General features: G+C 51.4%; 1 protein-coding gene across 1 annotated transcript in view; it reads right to left on the bottom strand.

Moving 5' to 3' along the window:
* LOC133127991 (nesprin-1-like) overlaps positions 1-10000 on the bottom strand; it is a 207698-nt gene that overhangs the window by 142474 nt on the left and 55224 nt on the right. The window contains exons 34-41 of the mRNA XM_061241165.1: positions 9414-9601; positions 8246-8369; positions 7588-7754; positions 7068-7221; positions 5538-6166; positions 4610-4789; positions 2128-2278; positions 1119-1277 (exon numbers count right to left, since the gene is read on the bottom strand). Of these exons, the coding sequence (XP_061097149.1) occupies positions 1119-1277; positions 2128-2278; positions 4610-4789; positions 5538-6166; positions 7068-7221; positions 7588-7754; positions 8246-8369; positions 9414-9601 (1752 nt within the window). The remainder of the gene's footprint in view (positions 1-1118; positions 1278-2127; positions 2279-4609; positions 4790-5537; positions 6167-7067; positions 7222-7587; positions 7755-8245; positions 8370-9413; positions 9602-10000) is intronic.

The raw sequence follows: 10000 nt of genomic DNA, 5'->3' as shown, positions 1-10000 counted from the left end.
ATATTAGCATTAGCCACCCACACATTTCCTATATCTCAACAAGGTGTAGGTTAGCTTTAGCCAAGCACACCTTTCCTGTATCTCAACAAGGTGAATCTTAGCATTAGCCACCTACACCTTTCCTGTATCTCAACCAGATGAAGGTTAGCATTAGCCACCCACACCTTTCCTGTAGCTCAACAAGGTGAAACATTAGCCCACAAATTCAAACTTTTTCTGTTCATCACAGCAAACGTACCGGAGAGAAAAGAACTGACTCTCAAAGAGGACGAGAACACTAAAGTCGATAATACCTTGAAATGAAAAAATACTTTGTTCATTATTTCTGAAAACAATCTGCAGGTAATTCAGAGATGAAAAGTTATTCTCTTTGATGCATCCATCTTCATTAAATGCATCCACTAGAAGGGAACACGGTGTGCTGCGATTGCTCTCTGTCAAACTAACGGCAAGTCTTCTAGGAATAGACGTGTTCTGTTTCCACAAGACGTGCTGAAAATACTCAAGGACTCCAAGAGCCTACCTCTAAAAAATTCCCAATATCTTTCCTTGCTATGACCATTTAACATAAACGACAATACATCTATCTGGAACTGAATTATCATGAAGAAGCAAACACATTTATCAAATATAAACCCAACTAACATGTTTGGTTGGACATTCTAGGCACTCAAAAATAGACAGAATACTTGCTGGATATCTTTATGAACAAGCACTAACCAGTTCTTAAGGAGACACTATGTGGACACAAACCTTCTGAATTTTTTGAGAATGTTAATGTTAAAGCATAAATGTATTGGACCTGGGCTTCCCAACCCTTCTGCTGGAGATCTATCATCCTGTAGGTTTTCACTCCAACCCTAACAAAGCTCATCTCATTCCACAGCTAGAGAAGGGCTGCCCAACCCTGCTCCTGGAGATCTACCATTCCGTAGGTTTTCATTCCAACCCTAACAGAGCTCACCTCATTCAGGAGCTAGAGATCTCCTTGAGCAGCTTATGAGTAGTGTCCCAAACTAGGGTTGAAATGAAAACCAACAGGACAGTAGATCTGCAGGGACAGGGTTGGACAGCCCTGTTTTGAACCGACTACTGTAAACGAACAAAGCCAAACTCACGTCAAGCCACTGGTCTACGATGGCGTCCATGTCCTTCCTGACCAGCTGGGTCTCGCAGTCCGGAACCTTCTTCAGCTCGTTCAGCAGGTGCTTTCCCTTACTGGTGAACTGGTCCAGCTGCTCCTGCCCCCCCACCATCTCCAGCTTGGCTGCCTCGTGCTGGTGATGACATCACAACACGCAGAATCTTAATAACGGTGTTATTGCAGCCCTCTGCCACCAGGGGGCAGTGTGAGAAACCGTCCAACTCAGGACGTGCAGGCCAGTGACTTGTAGTTTTCTACAGCCACCATATAGTACTTTGCTAATACTACCGAGAACACAAAAAAAATCTTAAGTATTGTACTTAGACTTTCCTAGAACACAACAATCAACAAACCCTGGCAACCACGAGGACAGGTGAAATGAAATGAAAAGTCCCGAGGCTGGCAACGAAAGCTGTGATATTTCGGTCACTGATTGGCATGGGGAGTGGAAGTGGTGATATTAGGATCACGGAGGGGCATAGAAAATCCAGGTTCAGAAAGTAAAAGTCCGCCCCAGTATTTCTTCTCGTATTTGCTCATTAGCTAAATTCCTCAGCCAGGAGGTAGAACTAGGAACTGAAATCAGCTGGCGGAGATCATGGGTGAAAGAGGCACTTGGTAGGACTTCTGGGATGGGTATGGCAGGTGGAGGCCGCAGTGTTTGGATCACAGATGGGTACAGGGTGTGTAGTCTCTGGTATGTGGATTACAGACGGGTACAGGGTGTGTAGTCTCTGGTATGTGGATCACAGACGGGTACAGGGTGTGTAGTCTCTGGTATGTAGATCACAGACGGGTACAGGGTGTGGAGTCCCTGGTATGTGGATCACAGACGGGTACAGGGTGTGTAGTGTCTGGTATGTGGATCACAGACGGGTACAGGGTGTGTAGTCTCTGGTATGTAGATCACAGACGGGTACGGGGTGTGGAGTCTCTGGTATGCGGATCACAGACGGGTACGGGGTGTGGATTCGGGTTCTCACCCTGGACAGCAGTCTCCGGATGTCCTCCTGGCCCTTGAGCGGGGACTTGATTTCGGCGACGCTCTCCGCCCCGTCCACCACGGCGTGCACACTGGACCTCAGGCTCTGATACTCCCTCATCAGCTCCACCAGCGTGGCGCTCTGCTCCTGACTGCAACCGAAACACACGTCACTGCGCCGTCCCGCACACAAAACCGGGAGGAGCACAGACCCGTAAACCCGCCAACGGTGAAACGCTGGCTGGTTACCACCAACGAAAAGCACCGGCTCCATAACGGCAACGGAAAAATAACATCCCGTTACCGTGCCGCCCGGCTCCCAAAACCATGGTACCCAGCACCTCCCTCCCCCCCCCCCTTCACCCGCTCCCCAGTGGAAGTCTGTGCACTGTCTGAAAAAGGGGTACATTAGGGGCCAGTTTCCGTTCTCTAAGGTACAACGTTCCCCCACTGGGTCATATTTGTACCATAGAATACTAATCTAAAATGATAAAGGGTACAATTGATGTACCGTTCAGGGTTCAACCGGGGAATCAAATCCTCAATCTTCATGTTATAAGCCAACCGACCTCATTCGTGTTCTTCTGGTAACCATTGTTAATGAAATTAATTCATCTATTCTCTTCCAGCTTCTCGCCTATTGTCTCTCTGTTATTCTTGTCTATTCTCTCAGGGAGTGCTCTGCGTTCCTTCCCTCGGGGGTTGAACAGATGTATATTGTGTCTCAAATCTCGTAACATTGGATAAAGAGTTCAGGGGGTGTTTTTCTTAAATGGAAGAGGGATTTATGTGGACGAGGCAGGGAGCAAACACAACAACGAATGAATTTATTTCTAAGTAACTAAATGGGCCATCGCATGTCAAGTTGACCAAGTAGAGCAATTTCCTCACTACCAGACATTCTCATTTTTCTCACACCCTGGGAGGTATAAGACAGGCCCGGATGGAGGGAGAGAGAGAGAGACAGAGAGAAAAGGGGAGAGAGACAGAAGGGGAGAGTGGGAGGGAGCGAGAGGGAGATGGAGGGAGGGAGCAACATAGAGAGAAAGGGAGGAAGAGTGAAGGAGAGAGAGGAAGAGAAGAGGGAGAGAGGGAGGGAGAAAGAGAGAGAGGGAGAGGGAAGGAGAGAGAGGGAGAGAGAGGAAGAGAGGAAGAGGGAGAGAGAGTGAGGAAGAGGGAGAGAGAGTGAGGGAGGGAGAGAGAGAGACGGAGCAGACTCACGTTCCTCCAGCATCACTTTATACTAGGCCGTGGGGAACGGCCCAAATTAAACGTTGAGCGCAAGGCGTGAAATTCCGACGCGGACAATCGCGACGGTCACGTCGAAATTGTAAAAGCCCTGGCTGATTAGACGCGGAAAAGATCTGAGCACGCACGTGCAGAACAGGGCATAGACTCATTACAGAAACAGAGGTCTCCAGGCAACCAGCCTTCTGTTCCATTTCTACAGACTGCTTTTCACATCACCGCGGGCTACACATTAGAATTACATGACCCGACTGCGCTAACTACGTTTCAAACGCCGTGTAACGTGTGCTTTTGTCAAGACGTTGTCGCATTAATAAATTATTTGGAATACTCACAAGCTTTGCTTTGTTAATATTAGCACTTCAAAGCGGTATTTGAATATTTAAATACGTACGAGAAGAAAGAAGCCTTCCAAAGATGCACTCACTCTTCATTTCATGTAAATATGTAATTGTTCAGTTTATGGTCTAGTCTTGTGATAATGTTTCTCGACTAAAGACTTCTCAACAATGCTATAGAGCGATACACTAAATGAAAGATGGCTTTGTAGTTTTAAAGCACACTTTATTCCTTTGCCTGACTCAGTAATTCACATAGAAATCCAGTTTTTTTCCCCTCCTAAAAGAAAGAAAGAGTGCCTCTTTTGCCCTTTGACCTCCAGGCTGCCTCCACTCCGATTGGCTCCCATCAACCCTCGACAGAATGACATGATGTTATCCTGAGCTGGCTGAAGCACTCCCTCCTTGGGTGATGCTAGCGGCAATGCTAGAGCCGATGCTAATACCAATGCTAGCGGCGATGCTAGCAACAACATTAGCATTAATGCTAGCAGCAATATTGGCAGCAGAACTAGCAGCAATGCTAGTGCCGATGCTACTACCAATGCTAGCGGCGATGCTCGCAAGAACATTAGCATTGATGCTAGCAGCAATATTGGCAGCAGAACTAGCAGCAATGCTAGTGCCGATGCTAACACCAATGCTAGCGGCGAGCAGGGATGTTAGCGGGGATGGTAATGCCGCCTTGCAGGGCTGAAGGCCTCAGCAACACTAAGCCACAGACCGTTCACCAGATCCACAGTGCCTTCACAAGGTGAGCCACCCAGCAGCCATCTTGCTTGTTACTCATTCATTGAGTCATTCTCCTCGCTTCCCCAGCGACAAACCCAGCAGAATCAAACGCACGACGGCATAGGTTTCCGGGGTGACCGGTTTCCGGGGCGACAGCCCCCTCACCTGTCGGCGATGAGCTTCTTGGTGTCCTCCCAGGAGGACGCTACCATGGCGATCTCGCGCAGAGCCTCGCCCGCCAGCTCGCTGTCGCGCTGGGCCAGCTGGGTGCCCCGGTCCCGCAACCACTGCTCCTCGTGCTGGAAGGAGCTGAGCTCATCCTCCAGCTGCCCAAAGAACCGCAGCCTGAAGGACACAGGAGAGGGCGGGACTATTACATTACATCACATACATGCATTATTAAACATTATTAATATAATTATTAGTACTGTAGTAGTAGTAGCAGGAGTTGGGAGTAGTCATAGTCATTCATGAGTTTGTGAAGAAACTCCTACATGTCACCAGCAAAAGAAGTTGTAACTGCACCAATGAAATGCTTCCAAGCAGAAGCTTGTACGCAGTGAATTGTCCAGTGTTCCACTCCAATAGGAATCATATGTTCTCTGTAAGCGGCTGATGAAACACAGACCATTTTACTGTGTACGAATCCCAGAAGCAGACATAGTCCCCCTCGCCCATGCCCCAGGTGCGTGTGTACAGTGTGAGGAGGGGCTGGTGGGGGTGCAGGTGTCCCAGGTGCGTGTGTACAGTGTGAGGAGGGGCTGGTGGGGGTGTAGGTGTCCCAGGTGCGTGTGTACAGTGTGAGGAGGGGCTGGTGGGGGTGCAGGTGTCCCAGGTGCGTGTGTACAGTGTGAGGAGGGGCTGGTGGGGGTGCAGGTGTCCCAGGTGCGTGTGTACAGTGTGAGGAGGGGCTGGTGGGGGTGTAGGTGTCCCAGGTGCGTGTGTACAGTGTGAGGAGGGGCTGGAGGTCCCCCTCGCCCATGCCCCAGGTGTGTGTGTGCAGTGTGAGGAGGGGCTGGTGGGGGCGCAGGTGTCCCAGGTGCATGTGTGCAGTGTGAGGAGGGGCTGGTGGGGGTGTAGGTGTCCCAGGTACCTCTGCTGCAGCGCGGCCAGGCTGGGCTCCCTCAGGCCCTGCTCAGAGGCCCTCTCCTCCACGTCCTCCACGCCGCGGAGCAGCTGCTCCTTCCGCTGCCGGAAGGAGGTCCAGAGGGCGCCCAGCGCCTCCGCCTCGCTCTGCCGGGTGCCCAGGAGGTTCTGCACCTCCTCCAGGGAGGAGGCCAGCGCGTCGGCCAGCGCCCGGCAGGAGGTGCGGCCCTCGGGCCCGCCCTCGCACAGGTGGAGGTGCGCCTTGCTGAGGCCGGCGTCCAGCCCCACGGCGAGCGTCTCCAGCCGGCCGATGTCGGGCACGACGGCCTCCAGCTCGCGCCGCAGCGACTCCGCCCGGCCCTTGTCCCAGCTCCCGGACCCTTCCACGGACTGCCGCAGGCCCCGGAGCACGGAGCGGGCGACGGCCCGCGTCCGCAGGAACGCCGCCAGGCGCTCCAGGCACTCGCACCGGCGCTCGGAGAGACGGCGCGCCTCCAGGAAGGGCTGCAGGCAGTCCTCCCGCCGGCCCTGCAGGAGCTGGAGGTCCCCCGGCCCGCAGGAGGCGCAGAGGGCGTCCGCCCGGCGCTGGAGGCTCTCCTGGGCCCCCGCCTGGGTCTGGAGCAGCGCCGAGCGCTCCTGAGGGAGACAGAGGGAGTCACACCCAACCCTCTTTGTGTTTTACACAGGACAATAATAACCTCCTGAGAGGCCAGGGACTCAGACTCAACCCTCCGCCTCTTAGTGTTTTACACAGGACGATAATAACCTCCAGAGAGGCCAGGGACTCAAACTCAACCCTCCGCCTCTTAGTGTTTTACACAGGACGATAATAACCTCCAGAGAGGCCAGGGACTCAAACTCAACCCTCCGCCTCTTAGTGTTTTACACAGGACGATAATAACCTCCTGAGAGGAGGGCAGGGACTCAACACGCAGAACAATAATACCCTCCAGAGTCAGGCCTCAAACTCAACCCGCAGGACAATAATACCCTCCAGAGTCAGGCCTCAAACTCAACCCGCAGGACAATAATACCCTCCAGAGTCAGGCCTCAAACTCAACCCGCAGGACAATAATAACCTCCTGAGACAGGTCTCGAACTCAACCCACTTTTTATTACTTTACACACAACAATAACAACCTCCTTAGAGGAGGCCAGAGGCATCAATCTCAACCCCCCACTTTTGGGAGTATTTTACCCAAATGATAATAACAACCTCCTGACACCTGGCAGAATAAAAGCCAATTTATAGTCCAGCAGAACGTCAGTGCGACCAGCGACGTCCGTTTATACTTTTCTGCTAAGGACAACGACCACTGGCTACGTTGAGCAACAGTAGAACGTTCAAAACCTTCATGAGCGTTTCTATTTCTATTTACCAACCAACCAGTACGGCTTAAACACACGGGGGCTTCAATTTGAGAAGTTACGTGACATTCACAATAAACAGTGAAACATTCAATATATAAATAGCAGTGGGCGAACGCGTACAGAAGACTAATTTGCGTGAAGTCGATGATGATGGACGAGACCGTACCTTTACGTGGGCTTCGGCCGCCTGCAGGTCAGTGATGTCCACGTGGGAGTTGGCCTGCAGCTCGTCCAGGAAGTCCTGACTCCACTGAGACACCTGCAGCAGGGCCTCGTCAAACCTCTCCACCTGAGATATGTGGGCCTGCAGCTTCTCCACCCTGAGAGACGGGCAGAGGAACCAATCGGACGTCATCAGGACCATATAACCACCAATCAGATATCGGCCGAACCACATAACCACCAATCAGACATCAGCAGAACCATACAAGCGCCAATCAAACATGACCAAAACCATACAACCACCAATCAATTATCAAAGACCACACAAGCACCAACCAAACATCACCAGAACCACACAACCACCAATCAAACGTCACCAGAACCATACAACCACCAATCAAATGCAGGACTTCGACCACAGTAAACACTGCGAGCAGCAGGAACGATGCTGTGGGATGCACACCGTAAGCACACTGGTTATGTGACGAGCACCAGGAGGCGGCTCTCCCGTCCGTCAGACCCACCTCTGAGGGATGGCCTGAGTCTGCACCCTCCACCTCTTCTCCAGTCCCTGGAGGTCCTCCTGGAGCTCCCTCACCGTCCCCTCAGGGGCCGTGGGGTGCAGGGAGGTGCCCAGGCCGACCAGGCCCTGGTACATGGACTCATGGGACGCCACCTCAGACTGCAGTTCCTAAACAGAGCGGGGAAAAATCACAGATACTCTATATAACACAGATAGAAAGCTCCGCTGTGTTTCTCCCACTCTCCAGACTAGCTGGTAACAGGAGGTTCCACTGCTTAGCATTGCTCTAAATCAGGGTGTCCAATGTTATCTGAGAAGGGCCAATGAGAGTGTAGGTCTGTGTTTTAGCCCAACACTAACATACCTGTTTCTACTTATCAAGGTCTTGACTTCAGACCATGATTAGTTAATCAGTTGAATCAGGTTTTTAAAAAAATATAGAAATAACTAAGACGCGTCGTGTAATTATGTACATTGAAAGATATCAGATCCAGATTGGGAAAAGACCGTCAATGTCTGTATTTTTTAACCCTTTAAGTTCTCCAACACTTAGACTTTGAATTTTGAAGAAAAAAAAAAACACATGCCCAAAAAAAACCTACTCTTCAACTTGGATTTTAATTTAAAAAATAAACGTTAAAAATGCATTTTTCCGTTACCTTGACAGCCTGCAGCTCGGCCTGCAGCTTGGCTTTATCAGCGGAGAGGTGCTGGGGCTCTGAGCAGCACGCGGACTCACAGCGCTCCATCCAGGCCTGGAACGCCGAGCGCTCCTTCTCATATCTAAAGCGCACAGGAGACACGCTCTTTCAGTGGGGAAAAACGCCACACAATTAAACCTACACGTCCTCTCTCTGACACATCTCCGGGGGGCTTATTACACGGCAATCACTCGCGGCATCTACAGAGACCGGCCTCCGCACAGAGCAGACGCAGCACTCAGCACACAGATATGTCATTGAAAAAAAAAAAAAACATACTAATAATAAAAAATGTTATTAAGAGCCGTCTTGCACACGACGGCCAATTTCACTCAGAGTCTGCAGAGCGGATAGATTTGCGGTTATCGCACCCGGAACACACACACGGCGGACGGACCGCTTTCCGCAGGAGGAAGATCGAGGAAGAGGACGGTGACGTAGTTAAGCCTGATACGGGGCCGAGCTGAAGAGGGCACTTCGTATCCACGCGTATCGGGCGCTAGGCGACGAGCCGCGGTGGGGGTGGTGGCGGGGGGTGGGGGGGGGGGGGTGGGGGGGTTGTGGTTTTGAGGGGTGGGGGCAAACACAATAGGGCCGGTCCTATCTCTCAACAGCACTCAGCGCTGCTCCTAATCTACCACTTCATCCCGACCGCGGGAGAGAGAGACCTGCGGCCCCTGCTGCACTGGCTCCCTCTCTCTATCTCTCTCGCTCTCAACAGGGCAAGCATCTAAATGTGCTAATGTCAGCTTCTCTCTTTCACTCTCTCCCTGTCTCTCACGCTCCCTCTCTCACTCACTCTCTATCCCTCTCCCCCTCTCTTCTCTCCCTCTCTTTTCCTCTCTTTCTTCCCCTCACTCTCTCCCTCCCTCACTCTCCCTGCATTTCCCCCGTTATTCTCTGTCACGCATTCACATGCGTTCCCCTAAAAGTGTAAAAACACGCCAAAACACACTGCTCAGTACAAAACCAACTCCATTCAACACTGTTAATATGCCACTACCAGCATCCCGCTGTACTCCGTTAGAGCTGAAAGCACTCTGGCAGAACTGATTTCACACTGAACGCTCTTTTATGAAAATCAGGATTATTTGGGGGTGTTTTGGGGGAGGGGGGGGGGTCTTACTTCTGCCAGAGGGACAGCAGGCCCTCCAGGCGGCCCTGTTTCTCCTTGGCGAGGCGCAGGGCCTCCTCGTACCCCTGCTGCAGAGCGGAGACCTCTCTCTCCGGCTGGGCCCGGTCACCCAGCCTGCGCAGCCCCGCAGAGAGGGACTGCAGAGTGGCCTTCAGCTGCTCCAGGGCCTGGGTCACATCCTGAGGAGAGATACATCATACACATTATACATCATACACATTATACACTATACACATACACTATACACTCACACACACACGCTATACACTCACACTCACTCATTATACACACAGGGCCTGGGTCACGTCCTGAGGAGAGATACATCATACACATTATACGTCATACACATTATACACTATACACATACACTATACACTCACAATCACACACACTTATTATACACACAGGGCCTGGGTCACGTCCTGAGGAGAGATACATCATACACATTAGACATCATACACATTATACACTATACACACACACTACACTCACACTCACACACACTTATTATACACACAGGGCCTTGGTCACGTCCTGAGGAGAGATACATCATACACATTATACACTACACACACACA

The sequence above is a fragment of the Conger conger genome, chromosome 5 (genome assembly GCF_963514075.1).
Source record: "Conger conger chromosome 5, fConCon1.1, whole genome shotgun sequence".
NCBI classification, from domain to species: domain Eukaryota; kingdom Metazoa; phylum Chordata; class Actinopteri; order Anguilliformes; family Congridae; genus Conger; species Conger conger.
The sequence above is the reverse complement of the archived record's forward strand: the minus strand, read 5'-3'. Positions and strand labels throughout refer to the sequence as shown.